This window comes from Sceloporus occidentalis, unplaced genomic scaffold (genome assembly GCF_023333645.1).
Source record: "Sceloporus occidentalis isolate IW3139 unplaced genomic scaffold, rSceOcc1.0.p SCAF_357, whole genome shotgun sequence".
Taxonomy (NCBI): Eukaryota; Metazoa; Chordata; class Lepidosauria; order Squamata; family Phrynosomatidae; genus Sceloporus; species Sceloporus occidentalis.
In genome coordinates this window covers 480,550-503,464 of record NW_028317337.1, presented here as the reverse complement: position 1 = coordinate 503,464, position 22,915 = coordinate 480,550, and the positions used below count along the sequence as shown (strand labels likewise).

Sequence of the window (22,915 nt, the reverse complement as noted above, 5' to 3'; positions counted from 1 at the left end):
ATTCGCTAGTGTTTCAGTGAGGTGCCGGCGTAAGCGGTCGGTAGCGTCAGCGGGGTGCAGGCTTCAGTGGTCGATAGTGTTTCAGCTGGGTGCCCGCGTCAGCGGTCGGTAGCTATAGTGGGGTGCCCGCGTCAGCGGGCCGTAGTTATAGCGGGTGCCGACGTCAGCGGTCGGTAGTTATAGCGGGATGCCGGCGTCAGCGGTCGGTAGTTATATCGGGGTGTCGGCGTCAGCAGTCAGTAGTTATAGCGTTGTGTCGGCACCAGCAGTCAGTACTTATAGCGGGATGCCGCCGTCAGCGGTCGGTAATTATAGCGGGGTGCAGGCGTCAGGCGTCAGCAGTCAGTAGTTATAGCGTGGTGCCGGAGTCAGTGTTCGCTAGTGAAGTGCCGGCGTAAGCGGTCGGTACCGTCTGCGGGGTGCCGGCGTCAGCGGTCTTTAGCTATAGTGGGGTGCCGACGTCATCGGTCAGTAGTTATAGTGGGGTGCCGGCGTCAGTAGTTATAGCGGGATGCCAGTGTCAGCGGTCGGTAGTTATAGCGGGATGCCGGCGTCAGCAGTCAGTAGTTATAGCGGGATGCCAGTGTCAGCGGTCGGTAGTTATAGCGGGGTGTCGGCGTCAGCAGTCAGTAGTTATAGCGTTGTGTCGGCACCAGCAGTCAGTAGTTATAGCGGGATGCCGGCACCAGCAGTCGGTAGTTATAGCGAGGTGCTGGCGTCATCAGTCAGTAGTTATAGCGGGTTGCCTGAGTCAGCGCTCGGTAGTCATAGCGGAGTGCCGGCGTCAGCAGTCGGTAGTTATAGCGGGTGCCGACGTCAGCAGTCAGTAGTTGTAGCGGGGTGCCGGAGTCAGCGGTCGGTAGTCATAGCGGAGTGCCAGCGTCAGCAGTCGTTAGTTATAGCGGGGTGCCGGCGTCAGCAGTCAGTAGTTGTAGCAGGGTGCCGGAGTCAACGGTCGGTAGTTATAGCTGGGTGCCGGTGTCGTTAGTCATAGCGGGGTGCCGGTTGTAGCTGGTTACTGGCATTCGCAGTTAGCATCCAGTACCGGCCCTGGAGTGCATCCCCATCTAACGTCTCCAGCTCCGCACAGACCTGGGGAGGAAAAGCCTGCGGCCGTGGAGGAGTTAATGCTGTTCCGGTGCTCTGGGGAGAGAAAGTGCTTAACCCTTTGTGGGCCTCTGCCGGCTCTCATTACATAATGCAAGTCTGTATTGATGGAGGCGCTGGCTCCGGACAGGCAGCAGGATGTGTGCCACGGCCCCAGGGGAGAGGGAGGGATCCCTCCATGAGCCGAAATGAAAGGCTCAGTCACTGGGGGTATCCCATATGTTCACTAATAGTATTACTAATCAGGGTACGGCCCCCGGGGGCCACTAACCAAATCCTCACACTAAAGATACGAATTCCAGAGATGGGGAAGAAAAATGTCTCTGTCTGTTCAACGGAGAACTACGAGAGACCCTCTGAACGTACAGCCCCTCCAAACGCGGAGCCCCCCGCCCTCCAAATGTGGCGCACCCCCGCCCTCCAAACGCGAAGCGCCCCTCTCTCCAAACGCACAACCCCCCCTCCAAACGCGGGGCGCCCCTCTATCCGAACGTGGAGTGCCCCTCTCTCCAAACGCTCAGACCCCCCACCCTCCAGACGCGGAGATCCCCTCTCTCCAAACGCATAAAAACGTGGAGCGCCCCTCTATCCCAGCGCGGAGCGCCTCTCTCTCCAAATGCGCAGCCCCCGCCCTCCAAATTCCGAGAGCCCCTCTATCCAAATGCGCAGCCCCCCACCCTCCAAACACGTGGGGGCGCCCCCACCCTCCAGACGCGGAGAGCCCCTCTATCCAAATGCGGAGATCCCCCGCCCTCCAAATGCGCAGATCCCCCGCCCTCCAAACGTGCGGCCGCACTGGGAGAAAGTCTTATAACGCCACAATGCATATTTGGTTGATGTTAAGCGTCCTCGTAAGACGCGTTGATGTTAAACTTAAAGAAAATAGATTGGCCGCAAAAATGCACTTTTTTGCCACAAAGATTTGGTACTGAGTGGGGGAGGGGCTGAATTTCTGTGAACCCAGATATAAAAATAGAAACAAGAGGCACCTTTAAATAGCCTCCGAAATAAAGCTGTGCCCCGGGGGCCCGAGCATCTGATACAAAGTCACCGGGGAGCCGATACTTCCTTCCGATAAGCGACATATCAACTGCGCTGGGCGAACGCTCGCCCTCTCCGCTCCATTTTGTGCATTTTTAGCCCGTTTTCTGCTAGGAACATCTGGAAACACTTTACGAATATTTATACTTCATGTTATACAGCGCGGAGGGCGCCCAGCCTGCGATATATTACCCCGTTACCCTGCACCTCCCCCATCCCACAATGTCTGTGCAGTCAATATACCCCCCATATATACTGTCCAGTGTATGCAGGCACTCTGCCTCCTATACTGCATTCTCCGTTATGCTGCTGTCCCCTACACTAGCCTGACTGTATATTCACTCTACCCCATAGTGTCCTGTCTGTTACTGAGCCCCATATACTGTCCTGTCTGTAAAGTCTGAGCCCCATATACTGTCCTGTCTGTTACTGAGCCCCATATACTGTCCTGTCTGTAAAGTCTGAGCCACATATACTGTCCTGTCTGTAAAGTCTGAGCCCCATATACTGTCCTGTCTGTAAAGTTACTGAGCCCCATATACTGTCCTGTCTGTTACCGAGCCCCATATACTGTCCTGTCTGTATAGTTACTGAGCCCCATATACTGTCCTGTCTGTAAAGTCTGAGCCCCATATACTGTCCTGTCTGTAAAGTCTGAGCCCCATATACTGTCCTGTCTGTTACTGAGCCCCATATACTGTCCTGTCTGTAAAGTTACTGAGCCCCATATACTGTCCTGTCTGTTACTGAGCCCCATATACTGTCCTGTCTGTAAAGTCTGAGCCCCATATACTGTCCTGTCTGTTACTGAGCCCCATATACTGTCCTGTCTGTAAAGTTACTGAGCCCCATATACTGTCCTGTCTGTTACTGAGCCCCATATACTGTCCTGTCTGTATAATTACTGAGCCCCATATACTGTCCTGTCTGTAAAGTTACTGAGCCCCATATAATGTCCGTCTGTAAAGTTTGAGCCCCATATACTGTCCTGTCTGTTACTGAGCCCCATATACTATCCTGTCTGTTACTCTGTTACTGAACGCCATATACTGTCCTGTCTGTTACTGAGCACCATATACTGTCCTCTCTGTATAGTTACTGAGCCCCATATACTGTCCTGTCTGTGTAGTTACTGCTCTCTCTATAGCGTCCTGTCTGTATAGTTACTGCTCTCTCTATAGCGTCCTGTCTGTATAGTGTCCTGTCTGTATAGTTACTGCTCTCTGTATAGCGTCCTGTCTGTATAGTTACTGCTCTCTCAATAGCATCCTGTATGTATAGTTAGTGCTCTCTCTATAAGGTCCTGTCTGTATAGTTACTGCTTCCCTATACCGTCCTGTCTGTATAGTTACTGCTCTCTCTATAAGGTCCTGTCTGTACAGTTACTGCTCTCTCTATAGGGTCCTGTCTTTATAGTTACTGCTCTCTCTATAGCGTCCTGTCTGTATAGTTACTGCTCTCTCTATAGTGTCCTGTCTGTATAGTTACTGCTCTCTCTATAGCGTCCTGTCTGTACAGTTACTGCTCTCTCTATAGGGTCCTGTCTGTATAGTCACTGCTCTCTCTATAGGGTCCTGTCTTTATAGTTACTGCTCTCTCTATAGCGTCCTGTCTGTATAGTTACTGCTCTCTCTATAGTGTCCTGTCTGTATAGTTACTGCTCTCTCTATAGCGTCCTGTCTGTACAGTTACTGCTCTCTCTATAGGGTCCTGTCTGTATAGTCACTGCTCTCTCTATAGTGTCCTGTCTGTATAGTTACTGCTCTCTGTATAGCGTCCTGTCTGTATAGTTACTGCTCTCTCAATAGCATCCTGTATGTATAGTTAGTGCTCTCTCTATAAGGTCCTGTCTGTATAGTTACTGCTTCCCTATACCGTCCTGTCTGTATAGTTACTGCTCTCTCTATAAGGTCCTGTCTGTACAGTTACTGCTCTCTCTATAGGGTCCTGTCTTTATAGTTACTGCTCTCTCTATAGCGTCCTGTCTGTATAGTTACTGCTCTCTCTATAAGGTCCTGTCTGTACAGTTACTGCTCTCTCTATAAGGTCCTGCCTGTATAGTTACTGCTCTCTCTATAGCGTCCTGTCTGAATAGTCACTGCTCTCTCTATAAGGTCCTGTCTGTATAGTTACTGCTCTCCTATAGCGTCCTGTCTGTACAGTTACTGCTCTCTCTATAGGGTCCTGTCTGTATAGTCACTGCTCTCTCTATAAGGTCCTGCCTGTATAGTTACTGCTCTCTCTATAGTGTCCTGTCTGTATAGTCACTGCTCTCTCTATAAGGTCCTGTCTGTATAGTTACTGCTCTCCTATAGCGTCCTGTCTGTATAGTTACTGCTCTCTCTATAGTGTCCTGTCTGTATAGTTACTGCTCTCTCTATAGTGTCTTGTCCGTGGATGATGGGAATGTGGGTCGGATGACAGGACTTGCTTCTTTGTAGTTTTGTTGGAAAGAAGTCTGGCTGCAGCGATAACGTGAGACTACGCAGCCCAGCTCTGAGGCCAGAAACGCTGTTTATGTTTTGTGTGGATGATGCACAGCCTGATAATGATGGGGGCCACCCACGGGTACATGATGGGGACAAGGGCCACCCACGGGGAGATGCTAGGGACAGGGGCCACCCACGGGGACATGATGGGGACAGGGGCCACCCACGGGGAGAAGCTGGGGACAGGGGCCACTCACGGCGACATGATGGGGACAGGGGCCACCCACGGGGAGAAGCTGGGGACAGGGGCCACTCACGGCGACATGATGGGGACAGGGGCCACCCACGGGGAGATGCTGGGGACAGGGGCCACCCATGGGGAGATGCTGGGGACAGGGGCCACCCACGGTTACATGATGGGGACAATGGCCACCCACGGGGAGATGCTAGGGACAGGGGCCACCCACGGGGAGATGCTAGGGACAGGGGCCACCCACGGGGACATGATGGGGACAGGGGCCACCCACGGGGAGATGCTGGGGACAGGGGCCAACCACGGGGACATGATGGGGACAGGGGCCACCCACGGGGAGATGCTGGGGACGGGGGCCACCCACGGGGAGATGCTGGGGACCACCCACAGGGAGATGCTGGGGACGGGGCCACTCACGGGGAGATGCTAGGGGCGGGGGCCACCCATGGGGGACGCTATGGATGGGGGCTACCCATGGGGGACGCTGGGAATGGGGGCCACCCGGGCACCAGTTTGCCGGCTCTACATCTGGCCTATTTGAAGGGTTCTGCAGATAGAAACGCCCCCCCCCCCCCGAGGTGCTACGCTCAGCCCCGTCATCTCAAATAGGAAGGAGCCTCATGTGCGCCAACAAAAAGCGCAGGATGTAGAAAAATTTAAAGTGCGCTATCGGCCTCGTATCGTATCGTAAAACATCACCAGCCAGTCATAACAGAAAAGCAGAAAGGGTGAGGAGGCCCCAAGAACTGAGTGCCCGGAGTGCCCCAGAGAGCGCAGGGGCTATAAGTGTGACTAAGTGGGGTATTAAGAAGAATAATGGGGTTTATGTACCCCGTGTAGAGGTGTTCAAACAGTGATGGGGTAGACAGATTAACCTTGTAATGAAAACAGTTTATTGCTGTTACCCTTCATGAATCCTACTCCCTTCCTTCTAGTTTTTACTCTCTTGTTCTTCTCCACTTCCTACTTCCTGTCTCCGCCCCCATGTCTCCACACATCTCTGTATACATGCAACATACACATTCTACATCCCGTATAATTTATAAAGCCGTTTCCTGCTGTTTCTATACACATTATCGGGGCTTTTAGGGCTGTAGAACCCTGCGATCCCCTCATACCCAGCAAACATTCCCACCTCCTAGAAAAGAGGGGCATCAGGGGAGGAGAGATGGGCATCGAGGAGGGCTTCAGGGGAGGGGAGAGAGGGAACCTCAGGGGAGAGAGGGGGTCCTCAGGGGAGTGGAGAGGGGAACCTTAGGGTTCACAGCAAAGGACTAAACATGGAGATTTGGCAGGTATAAATGCTTTACATCTCATGAAAATAATTACTAAAAAATCATGTTTCTGTCATTATGTATAACTAATACTATTTATATATATCGCCACCATACTCCACAGCGCTGTACAATGCGTGTGATTATTATTTATATATCGCCGTCATACTCCGCAGCGCTGTACAATGTGTGTTATTATTATTTATATATCGCCGTCATATTCCGCAGCGCTGTACAATGTGTTATTATTATTTATATATCGCCACCATACTCCACAGCTCTGTACAATGCGTGTTATTATTATATATATCACGTCATACTCCGCAGAGCTGTACAATGTGTGTTATTATTATTATTTATATATCGCCACCATACTCCACAGCTCTGTACAATGCGTGTTATTATTATATATATCACCGTCATACTCCGCAGCGCTGTACAATGTGTGTTATTATTATTATTTATATATCACCGTCATACTCCACAGCGCTGTACAATGTGTGTTATTATTACCGTATTGGCTCGGATATAGGCCGCCCCCGTGTATAGGCTGCACCCTAAAAGTTTGGTGCTTTTTTAAAGAAAACATTTTTTTAATAGACATGCTGCCACTCTGTCCCCCCCCGAGATATGCTGCCACTGCCCCCCCCGAGATATGCTGCCACTCTGTCTCTCCCCCACCCGAGATATGCTGCCACTGTCCCCCCCCGAGATATGCTGCCACTCTGTCTCTCCCCCACCCGAGATATGCTGCCACTGTCCCCCCCCGAGATATGCTGCCACTGCCCCCCCCGAGATATGCTGCCACCGCCACCCCCCGAGATATGCTGCCACTGCCCCCCCCGAGATATGCTGCCACTGCCCCCCCCGAGATATGCTGCCACTGTCCCCCCCGAGATATGCTGCCACTGTCCTCCCCCCGAGATATGCTGCCACCGCCACCCCCCGAGATATGCTCCGCAGCGCTGTACAATTTGTTATTATTATTTATATATCGCCGTCATACTCCGCAGCGCTGTACAATGTGTTATTATTTATATATCGCCATCATACTCCGCAGCGCTGTACAATGTGTGTTATTAGTATTATTTATATATCACCGTCATACTCCGCAGCGCTGTTCAATGTGTGTTATCATTTATATATCGCCGTCATACTCCGCAGCGATGTACAATGTGTTATTATTTATATATCGCTGTCATACTCCGCAGCGCTGTACAATGTGTGTTATTATTTATATATCACCGTCATACTCCACAGCGCTGTACAATGTGTGTTATTATTATTATATATCGCCGTCATACTCCGCGGCACTGTACAATGTGTGTTATTATTATTTATATATCGCCATCATACTCCGCAGCGCTGTACAATGTGTTATTATTTATATATCGCCGTCATACTCCACAGCACTGTACAATGTGTTATTATTATTATTTATATATCGCCGTCATACTCCGCAGCGCTGTACAATGTGTTATTATTATTATTTATATATCGCTGTCATACTCCACAGCGCTGTACAATGTGTGTTATTATTATTTATATATCGCCGTCATACTCCGCAGCGCTGTACAATGTGTTATTATTTAAATATCGCCGTCATACTCCGCAGCGCTGTACAATGTGTGTTGTTAGTATTTATATATCGCCATCATACTCCGCAGCGCTGTACAATGTGTTATTATTTATATATCGCCATCACACTCTGCAGCGCTGTACAATGTGTGTTATTATTATTTATATATCGCTGTCATACTCCGCAGCGCTGTACAATGTGTGTTATTGTTATTATTTATATATCACCGCCATACTCCGCAGCGCTGTACAATGTGTTATTATTATTTATATATCACCGCCATACTCCGCAGCGCTGTACAATGTGTTATTATTTATATATCGCCGCCATACTCCGCAGCGCTGTACAATGTGTTATTATTGTTTATATATCGCCGCCATACTCCGCAGCGCTGTACAATGTGTTATTATTGTTTATATATCGCCGCCATACTCCGCAGCGCTGTACAATGTGTTATTATTATTTATATATCGCCGTCATACTCCGCAGCGCTGTACAATGTGTGTTATTATTATTTATATATCACCGTCATACTCTGCAGCGCTGTACAATGTGTGTTATCATTTATATATCGCCGTCATACTCTGCAGCGCTGTACAATATGTGTTATTATTTATATATCGCCATCATACTCCGCAGCGCTGTACAACGTGTGTTGTTATTTATATTTCGCCATCATACTCCGCAGCGCTGCACAACGTGTGTTATTATTTATATATCGCCGTCATACTCAGCAGCGCTGTACAATGTGTGTTATTATTTATATATCGCCATCATACTCTGCAGCGCTGTACAATATGTTTTATTTATATATCGCCATCATACTCCACAGCGCTGTACAATGTGTGTTATTTATATATCGCCGCCATACTCCGCAGCGCTGTACAACGTGTGTTATTATTTATATATCGCCGTCATACTCCGCAGCGCTGTACAATATGTGTTTTTATATATATCGCCATCATACTCCGCAGTGCTGTACAATGCGTGTTATTATTTATATATCGCCGTCATACTCCGCAGCGCTGTGCAATGTGTGTTATTTTTATTTATATATCGCCGTCATACTCCGCAGCGCTGTACAATGTGTGTTATTATTTATATATCGCTGTCATACTCCGCAGCGCTGTACAATGTGTGTTATTATTATTATTTATATATCACCATCATACTCCGCAGCGCTGTACAATGTGTTATTTATATATCGCCATCATACTCCGCAGCGCTGTACAATGTGTGTTATTATTTATATATCGCTGTCATACTCCACAGCGCTGTACAATGTGTGTTATTATTTATATATCGCCGTCATACTCCGCAGCGCTGTACAATGTGTGTTATTATTTATATATCGCCGTCATACTCCGCAGCGCTGTACAATGTGTGTTATTATTATGTGTATATCGCATCATATATATCGCCGTCATATATGGTTCCGTGTATTGCATGTGCTTTGCACATGGCCAAGCAGAGGGGCGCACACGCACACACACCATGCCTCTGGACCGACAGTCTCAGGGGAAAGTAAAGTGATGCCATATGGAAACGAGACAGATTTCAGTCCACAGACGCTGCACGAGACACGGCAAAGGAGAGAGACAGATGCCAACAAATCAATAAAGAATAAAGAGACAGGCACGAGACAGATACAGAGACAGATATAGAGACAGATACAGAGCACTTTTCTGCAGAGACTGTCCTTATCTCCCTGTAACAATTTGCTGGGGTCTGTGAACGAGACGCAGATAAAGAGCGCACGGCCTTCAGCAGGAATAATTACTCCCAGTCATAGAGCGCACGGCCCTCACCGGGTACAATTACCCCCAGTCATAGAGCGAACGGCCCTCACCGGGTACAATTACCCCCAGTCACAGAGAGTGCGGCCCTCAGAGGGTACAATTACCTCCAGTCACAGAGCGCACGCCCCTCAGCGGGTATAATTACCCCCAGTCACAGAGCGCACGGCCCTCAGAGGGTACAATTACCCCCAGTCACAGAGCGCACGGCCCTCAGAGGGTACAATTACCCCCAGTCACAGAGCGCACGCCCCTCAGCGGGTACAATTACCCTCAGTCACAGAACGCACGGCCCTCAGAAGGTACAATTACCCCCAGTCACAGAGCGCACACCCCTCAGCGGGTATAATTACCCTGTCACAGAGCGCACGGCCCTCAGTGGGTACAATTACCCCCAGTCACAGAGCGTACGGCCCTCATCGGGTGCAATTACCTCCAGTCACAGCAGACGGCCCTCACCGGGTACAATTACCCCCAGTCACAGAGCGCACGGCCCTCACCGGGTACAATTACCTCCAGTCACAGAGCACACGGCCCTCAGCGGGTACAATTACCCCCAGTCACAGAGCGTACGGTCCTCACCGGGTACAATTACCCCCAGTCACACAGCACACGGCCCTCACCGGGTACAATTACCTCCAGTCACAGAGCGCACGGCCCTCAGCGGGTACAATTACCCCCAGTCACAGAGCGCACGGCCCTCACCGGGTACAATTACACCCAGTCACAGAGCGCACTCCCCTCACCGGGTACAATTACTCCCAGTCACAGAGCGCACTCCCCTCACCGGGTACAATTACCCCCAGTCACAGAGCGTACGGCCCTCAGCGGGTACAATTACCCCCAGTCACAGAGCGTACGGCCCTCAGAGGGTACAATTACCCCCAGTCACAGAGCGCACGCCCCTCAGCGGGTACAATTACCCTCAGTCACAGAACGCACGGCCCTCAGAAGGTACAATTACCCCCAGTCACAGAGCGCACACCCCTCAGCGGGTATAATTACCCTGTCACAGAGCGCACGGCCCTCAGTGGGTACAATTACCCCCAGTCACAGAGCGTACGGCCCTCATCGGGTGCAATTACCTCCAGTCACAGCGGACGGCCCTCACCGGGTACAATTACCCCCAGTCACAGAGCGCACGGCCCTCACCGGGTACAATTACCTCCAGTCACAGAGCGCACGGCCCTCACCGGGTACAATTATCCCCAGTCACAGAGCACACGGCCCTCAGCGGGTACAATTACCCCCAGTCACAGAGCGTACGGCCCTCACCGGGTACAATTACCCCCAGTCACACAGCACACGGCCCTCACCGGGTACAATTACCTCCAGTCACAGAGCGCACGGCCCTCAGCGGGTACAATTACCCCCAGTCACAGAGCGCACGGCCCTCACCGGGTACAATTACACCCAGTCACAGAGCGCACTCCCCTCACCGGGTACAATTACCCCCAGTCACAGAGCGCACTCCCCTCACCGGGTACAATTACCCCCAGTCACAGAGCGTACGGCCCTCACCGGGTACAATTACCCCCAGTCACAGAGCGTACGGCCCTCAGCGGGTACAATTATCCCCAGTCACAGAGCGCGCGGCCCTCAGCGGGTACAATTACCCCCAGTCACAGAGCGCACGGCCCTCACCGGGTACAATTACCCCCAGTCACAGAGCACACGGCCCTCAGCGGGTACAATTACCCCCAGTCACAGAGCGTACGGCCCTCACCGGGTACAATTACCCCCAGTCACAGAGCGTACGGCCCTCACCGGGTACAATTATCCCCAGTCACAGAGCACACGGCCCTCAGCGGGTACAATTACCCCCAGTCACAGAGCGTACGGCCCTCACCGGGTACAATTACCCCCAGTCACAGAGCGCACGGCCCTCACCAGGTACAATTACCCCCAGTCACAGAGCGCACTGCCCTCACCGGGTACAATTACCCCCAATCACAGAGCACACGGCCCTCACCGGGTACAATTACCCCCCAATCACAGAGCGCATGGCCCTCACCCGGTACAATTACCCCCAGTCCCTTACTGTCCTGGAAATGACCTGGCACATGAAGCACTCCCTGCAAACAGGAAGTACCGTGGAACAAACCACTTGAGGGAGGGGGTGGTATAGGAATATAGTCTCAGGATCATGGACCAAACCACTTGAGGCAGGGGGAGTGAGATGTCTTCATCAAGAACATGGAACAAACCTCTTGACCAACCTGAATAAAATGCTGCCCTGCAGTATGGAGGATGTATAACTGACTTATTGGTTTCCTTTTCATAAGGCTATACATCCCACATACTGCAGGGCAGCACTTTGTGTGGGCCCGGACAGCAATGTGTGAAAATTATATGTGTCCTGAAAAACATGGCCGATGTGGTCACTCTAGGGGGGTTAAAAATATTTCCCTCAGATTCAGAGTTCCTCTGACACTCGGGACAGCTCTGGATGGGCCCCTGAGGTTGTTTGGGCCCCTGAGGTTGTTTGGGCCCTGGGCAGCTGCCCCTTTTGCCCCGATTATATCTGTTTTGCCAGTGAGATTTTTTTGCTATTAATGTCCCCATTTTCTATATAACGTCCTATTATCTGCCCTGCAGAGGGTGAAACGTCATATTTCTCGTCTTCGGGTAACATATGGAGACCACAACGTCCCCTTCTATTCCTTCACATCCCTCATTCATGCGACCCATCCCCCCATTAACTGTATTATATCTTTAAATCAGCGAGCCGGCCCCCTGTATAATGTATAGTTAAATCAGTGACCGGCCCCTGTGTAATGTATAGTTAAATCAGTGACCGGCCCCTGTATAATGTATAGTTAAATCAGTGACCGGCCCCTGTATAATGTATAGTCATGTGTGCTTCTGTTCTTTTCCCAGTTATATATATCTGTGGACCGTTGGAAATGCTTCACCGGATTATGCTGCTCGCTCACAGGGAGAAGTTAACCAATGGTGATTATGTGTTTTTCTACGTGGATGTTTTTGGGGAGAGTTTACGAGCCGATATAAACCGAGGAGCAAAAAAACCGTGGCAGTGCAACGACAGCCAGGAGCAGGACCTCAAGGAGGCCTTCAAGGTGAGGACATCACTATTTAGGCTATATCTACTTTTCCGTGCTGTGTCTCTGTTATATGGCAAAGGATTCAGTCTGTGACAGAGGATTCAGACCATGCTAGAGGATTCAGTCTGTGAAAGAGGATTCAGACCATGCTAGAGGATTCAGTCTGTGACAGAGGATTCAGAACATACTAGAGGATTCAGTCTGTGACAGAGGATGCAGACCATGCTAGAGGATTTAGTCTGCGATAGAGGATTCAGACCATGCTAGAGGATTCGGTCTGTGACAGAGGATGCAGACCATGCTAGAGGATTTAGTCTGCGATAGAGGATTCAGACCATGCTAGAGGATTCGGTCTGTGGCAGATGATTCAGACCATGCTAGAGGATTCAGTGATAGATTAGGCAGACCATACTAGTGGATTTAGTCTGCGATAGAGGATTCAGTCTGCGACAAATTATTCAGATGATGATAGAAGATTTAGTCTGTGATAGAATATTCAGACCATTCTAGAGGACTCAGTGTCAGAGGATTCAGAGCATGCTAGAGGAGTCAGTCTGTGATAGAATATTCAGACCATGCTAGAGGAGTCAGTCTGTGATAGAATATTCAGACCATGCTAGAGGAGTCAGTCTGTGATAGAATATTCAGACCATGCTAGAGGAGTTAGTCTGTGATAGAGGATTCAGACCATGCTAGAGGAGTCGGTCTGTGATAGAATATTCAGACCATGCTAGAGGAGTCAGTCTGTGATAGAGGATTCAGACCATGCTAGAGGAGTCAGTCTGTGATAGAATATTCAGACCATGCTAGAGGAGTCAGTCTGTGATAGAGGATTCAGACCATGCTAGAGGAGTCAGTCTGTGATAGAGGATTCAGACTGTAATTGCGGATGACTAACACACAAATTGCTCTAACACTCACACACGAAAACACACACACTCACTCCAATACCACACACTTACACACACACACCCACTCAGGCTCTACCACCATAAGGCTCACACATACATACTAACACCATATGTTCACACACTCACTGTAACAGCATACACTAAGACACACGCAGACACATGTATGTCTGTCTCTTACTCGCCGTATGTAGTGCTTGTCTTCAGTGCAGCCGGCACTCTCCTGCTAAGGTCCTCTCTGTCTTTCTCGTCTCTCTACAGACAGTTCTCGTAATCTCATACCATGAACCTGAGAATCCGGAATACTTTGAATTCCAGAGGAATCTGATCCAGAGATCCAAGCAGGAATTTGGAGTGGATCTCAATTATTCTCTGGTGAGTAGGTAACCGTATGACCTAAAAACTCGGGGGGGGGGGCGCGACTGGACTGATCCTTGAGGGGCCCCACTAGAAGCCTTCTGCCACCGTCTCTCAACCATTCCGTTATCCATTCAGCCATTTACCATCCATACCCTGCCATCAGGCCCGGACTGGGACAAAAAATAGGTCCGGGCATTTAAGCCTGAGCAACCCATTTTTGTTTGTTTATTTATTTATTTTTTGTTAAAGCCCACCCTTCATGTACCATCTTTGCACTTACTCATTCACACAAATCACTAACACATTCATTGATGCAGTCTCACAAATCATTCAAGCAATTCATCCACACATGAATTCATTGTCATACGCATTCACACAATTCATCCACACATTTATTCATTCATTCTCATACGCATTCACACTACCCCCTCTCCCCATCTTATCTGCCCCTTCCCCCTTATGTTCCCCCTTTTCACTATGTACCCTCTCTCACTAGCTATCCCCTCTCCCCATTTCTCACTATCTAACCCCCCTCTGCCCCTTCTCACTGCACCCCCCTCCCTCACCCTACTTACCTTGTGGCCGGAGCAAGCAGCAACTGCTACCGGGCCCGCGGCAGGGCCGGATTGACTAAGGTTCTGATAGAGCTGCAGCCCCAGGCCCCTACCTTAAAATAGGCTTAGTCAGGACCGGACTGACTGGGCCTATGCAGGGCCCCTTAAGCCCGCCGCAACTGCGACCAGGTCCGCCACTCTAAAGGGCCGGGCAGCCCCCACCAGGGCCGGCCTTAGGGGTCTGCCGCCGCACAGGGCTTAAATAAAACATCAGGGGGGTTTTTTAACTTTATTTAACTTCCTCCATGTTAAATAAAGTTAACAAAAACTTTATTTAACATAGAGGATGTTAAATAAAGTAAAACAAAAAAACAACAACCCCCCCCCGATGTTTTAATTTAAACCCTTGCGGCCGCACACCCGTAAGGCCGGCCCTGATGGGGGCTTCCCAGCCCCTTAGAGTGGCGGACCAGGTCACAGTTGCGGCGGGCTTAAGGGGCAAGTGCCCCTTATGCCCTGCGTTAATGCGGCCGTAGAGCCCGCATAGGCCCAGTCAGTTCGGTCCTGACTGGGCCTATTTTAAGGTAGGCGCCTAGAGCTGCAGCTCTATCAGCCCCTAAGTCAATCCGGCCCTGCCGCGGCCCGGCCCATGGCCGATGGCCTGTCCGGGCCTGCCTGCCATGTATTGATGAGTCTTCTATGAGAGTCACACTTTGTGTGAAAATCCGTCGTATGGTTCTAGGTAACACTGAGCAGAGTTTATTGCCCTCCTCCTGTGAGTGTTAAGCGCATGGGTCATAGGGTTCTAGGTAACACTGAGCTGTGTTTATTGCCCTCCCCCTCCCGTGAGTGTTAAGCGCATGGGTCATAGGGTTCTTGGTAACACTGAGCTGTGTTTATTGCCCTCCTGTGAGTGTTAAACATATCGGTCATAGGGTTCTAGGTAACACTAAGCAGTGTTTATTGCCCTCCCCCTCCCGTGAGTGTTAAGCGCATGGGTCATAGGGTTCTAGGTAACACTGAGCTGTGTTTATTGCCCTCCTGTGAGTGTTAAACATATCGGTCATAGGGTTCTAGGTAACACTGAGCTATGTTTATTGCCCTCCCCCTCCCGTGAGTGTTAAGCGCATGGGTTGTAGGGTTCTAGGTAACACTGAGCCGCGTTTATTGTCCTTCCGTGAGTGTTAAGCGCATGGGTCGTAGGGTTCTAGGTAACACTGAGCCGTGTTTATTGCCCTTCCGTGAGTGTTAAGCGCATGGGTCGTAGGGTTCTAGGTATTTTATTGGCCTCTCCCCTCAGATGAATTTCATCGCGGGCTGTTTCTATGACGGCGCCCTGCTGTACGCGCACGCGCTCAACGAAACCCTGGCCGAGGGCGGATCGGAGAAGGACGGACTTCGCATTGTACAGAAGATCCAGGGTCGCAAAATGCAAGGTGTGTCCGCGGCGTGTGAAACGTCACACGGCTACAGGAGAGCTGTCACCACAACACAACTACTCCACACAACTCTACAACACTCCACACAATACTCCACACAACTCTACAACACTCCACACAACTACTCCACACAACTCTACAACACTCCACACAATACTCCAAACCACTCTACAACACTCCACACAACTCTACAACATTCCACACAACTCTGCAGCACTCCACACAAATCTACAACACTCCACACAACTACTCCACACAACTCTACAAGACTCCACAAAACTCTACAACACTCTACACAACTACTCCACAAAACTCTACAACACTCCACACAACTCTACAACACTCCACACAACTACTCCACACAACTACTCCACACAACTCTACAACACTCCACACAACTCTACAGCACTCCACACAACTCTACAACACTCCACACAACTCTACAACACTCCACACAACTCCTCCACACAACTCTACAACACTCCACACAACTCTACAACACTCCACACAACTCTACAACACTCCACACAACTCCTCCACACAACTCTACAACACTCCACACAACTCTACAACACTACACACAACACTCCACCCAACTCTACAACACTCCACACAACACTCCACCCAACTCTACAACACGCTACACAACTACTCCACACAACTCTACAACACTCCACAAAACTCTACAATACTCCACACAACTCTACAACACTCCACACAACACGAGAGGGTTAGTTTGGTACAAGAGCCGGCAGGGTGACCATGTCTAACCGCAGGACTCCTTATTTCCCAGGCATCACCGGCACGGTCAGCATGGACAACGGCAACGACCGGAACACGGACTTCGACTTGTGGGCCATGAGCGACCACCAGGCTGGAGACTTCATGGTGAGACGCTTTACATTCAGGCCGCGGTGACATTAGGTCACGTTCTGTGAACTCCGTGCCTGCTCCTGACTCGCCGAACCTGATGGTTCAGAGGCAGTCTGGAGGTAGGTGATGGAGCAGCCTTTCCAATTTGTGCCGGGGCCCCCGGGGTCACTGGAACCTTCCATGGTCTCAGACGGGGAGGATGATTGGTTTGTGGCATTTAGGGCCATTGGTCATATCACAGGAATATCACTCAGATCAGGCTGGGGGACAGATCGACAAACGTGCAGAGTGTCGGCAAGTCTGACAATGGGGAGGAGCTCGGGGAAGAGAAGAGAGAGAAGACACAGAGGGGATGGGAGAGAGAGACAGGGAGAAGAGAGAGGATGGGAGAGTGAGACAGGCAGAGCAGAGAGAGGGGACCGGACAGAGAGAGGGACGAGGGCAAAAAAGAGAGAGAGGGATGCGAAGAGAGAGAAGGGATAAGAAATAAGAGAGAGGGGGTGGAATGGGAGAGAGAAGAGAGAGCGAAAGAGACAGGGGAGAGAAAAGCGGGAGGGGATGGGACAGAGAGAGAGAGTAGAGAGAAGGGAGAGGATGGGAGAGAAAGAGACAAGGGAGAGAGGAGGGATGGGATAGAGAGAGGAACAGAGGAGAGAAGACATAGAATGGGAGAGAAGAGAGGATGGGACACACAGAGGGATGAGGGGAGAGAAGAGAGAGGATGGGACAGACAGAGGGACGAGGGGAGTGAGAGAGAGAGGGAGAGGAACAGGGGAGAGAAGAGATAGAATGGGAGAAAAGAGAGAGAGAGAGAGAGAGAGAGAGGATGGGACAGACAGTTACGAGGGCAGATACAGAGAGAGCGAGGGGATGGGAAAGTGAAACAGGCAGAGAAGAGAGAGAGGGGATGGGAGAGAGAGGGACGAGGGCAGAAAAGAGAGAGAGACAGGAATGCAAAGAGAGAGAGAGGATGGGAGAGAGGAGAAAGACATTTAAATCGATAAAGGGGTTAATAAAGGACGGGAGGGAATTAATTTCACACGAGGAGAAAAGTTACAACGAGAGAGCGGAATCTAACACTAGAGAGTCAGAGACTGAGATGGAACGGAAGGGAGTTTTACTTTACTGAGAGGGTGGGAGATAAGTGGAACAGCCTCCCAGCACAAGTGGTAGAGGCTGATACAGTGAGAGTATTAAACATGCACGGAGATATAGCTCCTGAATCTAAGGAATGAGTAAGGTTTGAGTCTCTACAGACTCAGTGGGCCATATGGGGCCGATCTGCGCTCCCAAGAGTCCTTTCCACGAGTAGACAGGACTCTTTTTATGAGGCCGCCTTGGCCGGGAAGCTCTGTTTGGATAAATATCGTATCTCTTAGTCTGAGTTTTATCTGCAGTCTGACAGTTTCTGAGTTTTCGCAGGACTCGGGGGGGTCTGTCGCTGAGTTCTCGCAGGACTCGGGGGTCTGTCGCTGAGTTTTCGCAGGACTCGGGGGTCTGTCGCTGAGTTTTGCAGGACTCGGGGTCTGTCCCTGAGTTTTCGCAGGATTCGGGGGTCTGTCGCTGAGTTTTCGCACGACTTGGGGGTCTGTCGCTGAGTTTTCGCAGGACTCGGGGGTCTGTCCCTGAGTTTTCGCAAGACTCGGGGGTCTGTCGCTGAGTTTTCGCAGGACTCGGGGTCTGACGCTGAGTTTTCGCAGGACTCGGGGGTCTGTTGCTGAGTTTCCGCAGGACTCGGGGGTCTGTCGCTGAGTTTCCGCAGGACTCGGGGGTCTGTCGCTGAGTTTTCGCAGGACTCGGGGTCTGACGCTGAGTTTTTGCAGGACTCGGGGTCTGACGCTGAGTTTTCGCAGGACTCGGGGTCTCTCGCTGAGTTTTCGCAGGACTCTGGGGTCTGACGCTGAGTTTTCACAGGACTCGGGGGTCTGACGCTGAGTTTTCACAGGACTCGGGGTCTGTCGCTGAGTTTTCACAGGACTCGGGGGTCTGACCCTGAGTTTTCGCAGGACTCGGGGGTCTGTCGCTGAGTTTTCGCAGGACTCGGGGTCTGTCGCTGAGTTTTCGCAGGACTCGGGGGTCTGTCGCTGAGTTTTCGCAGGACTCGGGGGTCTGTCGCTGAGTTTTCGCAGGACTCGGGGGTCTGTCGCTGAGTTTTCGCCCAATACCCTAACCCCCCCAATAACCTAACCTCCGATAGTGTGACAAAGTGCTGCTCAGTGACTGGAGAGTTACCCGGTACGACCACATACACTTACTCATACACGCTAGCTTACCAACACAACATACACATCCATGCTAACACACAAACACTTACACATCCATATTAACACACAAACACGTACATACACACATCCATGCTAACACACAAACACGTACATACACACATCCATGATCACACACAAACACTTACATACACACATCCATGCTCACACACAAACACTTACACATCCATGCTAACACACAAACACTTACATACACACATCCATGCTCACACACAAACACGTACATACACACATCCATGCTCACACACAAACACTTACATACACACATCCATGCTAACACGCAAAGACTTACATACACACATCCATGCTAACACACAAACACTTACACATCCATGCTAACACACAAACACTTACATACACACATCCATGCTAACACGCAAAGACTTACATACACACATCCATGTTAACACACAAACACTTACATACACACATCCATGCTAACACGTAAACACTTACACATCCATGCTAACACACAAACACTTAGACCAGGGGCGTCCAACATGCTGCCCGCGGGCCAAATGCCGCTCGAGGTGCGGCCCGCGTGAGATCGGCAGCCAGGATCACAAGAGCCCTGCTGCTTACTTGTGGGAGGGTCTATTCTCTACTCCAGTCCCGCCTCCTCTGTGGGGAGAACGAGGGAGGCCGCGCCCCCTGCTGAAGTCTGTGAGCGGCATCGAGAGCTGTAGAGCAGGTAAGGGGGTGGGGGAGGTTGTGTGAATGAGTATGTCTGATTGAGGGAATGAGTCTGTGAATGAATGAATTTGTGTGTGTGTGATAGCATGGATGTGTAAGTGCTGGAACCTAGGCATGATGGGACTGTGATTGCTGTTAGCAATCACACTCCTATCATGCCAAGTCAGCCAGCACTTACAGCCACCCTGTACCAGCACGTATTGGCTGACTTGGAACGATAGGAGTGTAATTGCTAACGGCAATCTGCTAACAGCAATCACAGTCCCATCATGCCTAGGTTCCAGCATTCACTGGTTGCCTGGGTATAAAAAGAGTGTGTTTGCTGTTAACAATCACGCTCCCATCATGCCAAGTCATATTGTTGATTTTTTTTCTCCAATTGTGGTGTGTTACTTTTAATAAAAGTGTGGTTACACACTAAAATTGGACAAAAAATACAATGCCCAGCCAACCAGTACATGCTGGAATCTGGGTATGCCTGAGATTGCTGTTAATCATAATATATAATTTTTTTGTACAATTTTGGTGTGTAACTTACTTTTATTAAAAGTGTGTGTGGGGTCATTTTCAGTTTCGGCTAAGTGAACCCTGAATTTTCAGTTTTGGTCCAGAATTTTCATTTTAGTGCATCCCTAAAATAAATAGAACTATTTTATTTTTACTTATCCAGAATCCTGAATTTGTAGGCCCAGAAATCAGTGAGAGGAAAAGTAAAGGTTTTGCGTCATTTACTTTAATCTGCATATCTTATTAAAGGCCATATTTTCTCACAGTGAAATATGAGTGCGGCTCGCGCACGTATACAATTCTGATGAAGTGGCCCACTGCAGAAAAAACTTGGACACCCCTGACTTAGACATACACACATCCATGCTAACACAAACACTTACATACACACATCCATGCTAACACACAAACACTTACATACACACATCCATGCTAACACACAAACACTTACATACACACATCCATGCTAACACACAAACACTTACATACATGTCCATGCTCACACACACAAACACTTACATACACACATCCATGCTAACACACAAACACTTACATACACACATCCATGCTAACACACAAACACTTACATACATGTCCATGCTCACACACACAAACTGTCAGGAACCAATATTTCGCTGCCTGAACCATGGCTTTTTTAATACCTGTGGTGTTTACATCTGCAACCACTAGTGGCCACCCTCCACCCTCTGGAGCACTCAGAACTCAGGTGTGCCTTGTTACCTGGGTTGAGCCCTAGTCTACATCCAGCTGGGCCTTATTACCTGGATTACCCTGCCTTTATGAACCTGCCCTGCCCTTTAGTCAGGGCCTTTGTATTGAAGTCTATGGACCTTCCTGCTGTGGCTCTGCACCTGTACTGTTCCTGGGTCCCTGCTATTGTGTCCTTCCAAGTGGACTCCCTGCTATTGTGTCCTTCCAAGTGGACTCCCTGCTATTGTGTCCTTCCAAGTGGACTCCCTGCTATTGTGTCCTTCCAAGTGGACTCCCTGCTTTGTGTCCTTCCAAGCGGGCTGTGTGCCTTTCGTACCCTTCCAAGCGGGCTGTGTGCCTTTCGTACCCTTCCAAGCGGGCTGTGTGCCTTTCGTACCCTTCCAAGCGGGCTGTGTGCCTTTCGTACCCTTCCAAGCGGACTGTGTGCCTTTCGTGCCCTTCCAAGCGGGCTCTCTGTCTGTCGTGCCCTTCCAAGCGGGCTCTCTGTCTGTCGTGCCCTTCCAAGCGGGCTGTGTGCCTTTCGTGCCCTTCCAAGCGGGCTCTCTGTCTGTTGCGCCCTTCCAAGCGGGCTCTCTGTCTGTTGCGCCCTTCCAAGCGGGCTCCCTGCCAAAAGACTTATTACCTGTATTTTATTTTGCCATACGTCCGGTTACTTGCTTAGACTATATTACCCTTATTTGCTGGCCCTGTTATATACATGAAATACACTGCATTACCTGGATTTCTGTTTGTGGTGTCTTTGTTTGCATAATCATGCACCGTGGGTTACATACTGAACCCCAAGTATCCCCTGCGCATGGGCTCCTACCCGACCTGATCACCCGAGTCCTGACACAAACACTTACATACACACATCCATGCTAACACACAAACACTTACATACATGTCCATGCTCACACACACATTCACATTATACACACATTCCTCCCTTACCCTCTAGCACTGTTTACCTCTCTGGCAGCTCACACTCTGCCTGGCTTTTACCCGGGTCACGGAACCTCACATCATGTGACCTCCCCCTGCAAGTCAAAAACTGTTCACAAATGACCAGCCTCTGGGGCATTTGCACCCATGCCCCCCCTCCCCCCCGGGTCACTTGGCCATGAGTATGACTGTTGCTGCCCCCTGCAGGATGTGGGGGGTATAAACTCACAAAAGGTAATGAGATCCCACATACTGCAGGGGGCACCCTTTAAATGCCACGCACGGCAAGATTACATTTATTTATATATATTTTATATAGCGCTAACGATACAACAGAAAGTGAACAATAACATTAAACAGAAGGAGACGTGCAGAGGGGCTCTGTATAATGTATAGATAAATCAGTGACCGGCCCCTGTATAATGTATAGTTAAATCAGTGACCGGCCCCTGTATAATGTATAGATAAATCATTGCCCGGCCCCCTGTATAATGTATAGATAAATCAGTGATTGGCCCCTGTATAATGTATAGATAAATCAGTGACCGGCCCCTGTATAATGTATAGATAAATCAGTGATCTGGCCCCTGTATAATGTATAGATAAATCAGTGATCTGGCCCCCTGTATAATGTATAGATAAATCAGTGACCGGCCCCTTGTATAATGTATAGATAAATCAGTGACCGGCCTCTGTATAATGTATAGATAAATCAGTGACCGGCCCCTGTATAATGTATAGATAATTCAGTGACCGGCCCCCTGTATAATGTATAGATAAATCAGCGAGAGGGCCGTGTATGATGTATAGTTGAGTCAGTACATGCCCGCAGGGCATGAGGTCACTGTGCAGGCGTTGCTGGCCTCAGGGGTCTCTTACTGACATTGCTGCCATTCCAGGCTCCTGATAAGAGCCCCTCCCCCGGCCCCTCCAGCTGTTCTCTCTCAGGAAACACTTTCTGGCACTGACAGCAGGAGCCGCATGTCTGGCCGAGAGACACCGCTGCGTGTGCAAGCAGTGTGTGTGTCAGTGTGTGCAAGCAGTGTGTGTGTCAGTGTGTGCGCGTCTGTGTGTGTCTTGGTGTGCGCGTCAGTGTGTG

General features: G+C 50.0%; 1 protein-coding gene across 1 annotated transcript in view; it reads left to right on the top strand.

Annotated features, from left to right (window-relative positions):
* Positions 1-22,915, top strand: part of LOC149273987 (atrial natriuretic peptide receptor 2-like) — a 68,667-nt gene that overhangs the window by 5,422 nt on the left and 40,330 nt on the right. The window contains exons 2-5 of the mRNA XM_089505960.1: positions 12,360-12,559; positions 13,714-13,827; positions 15,667-15,802; positions 16,599-16,693. Coding sequence (XP_089362086.1) covers positions 12,360-12,559; positions 13,714-13,827; positions 15,667-15,802; positions 16,599-16,693 — 545 coding nt within the window. The remainder of the gene's footprint in view (positions 1-12,359; positions 12,560-13,713; positions 13,828-15,666; positions 15,803-16,598; positions 16,694-22,915) is intronic.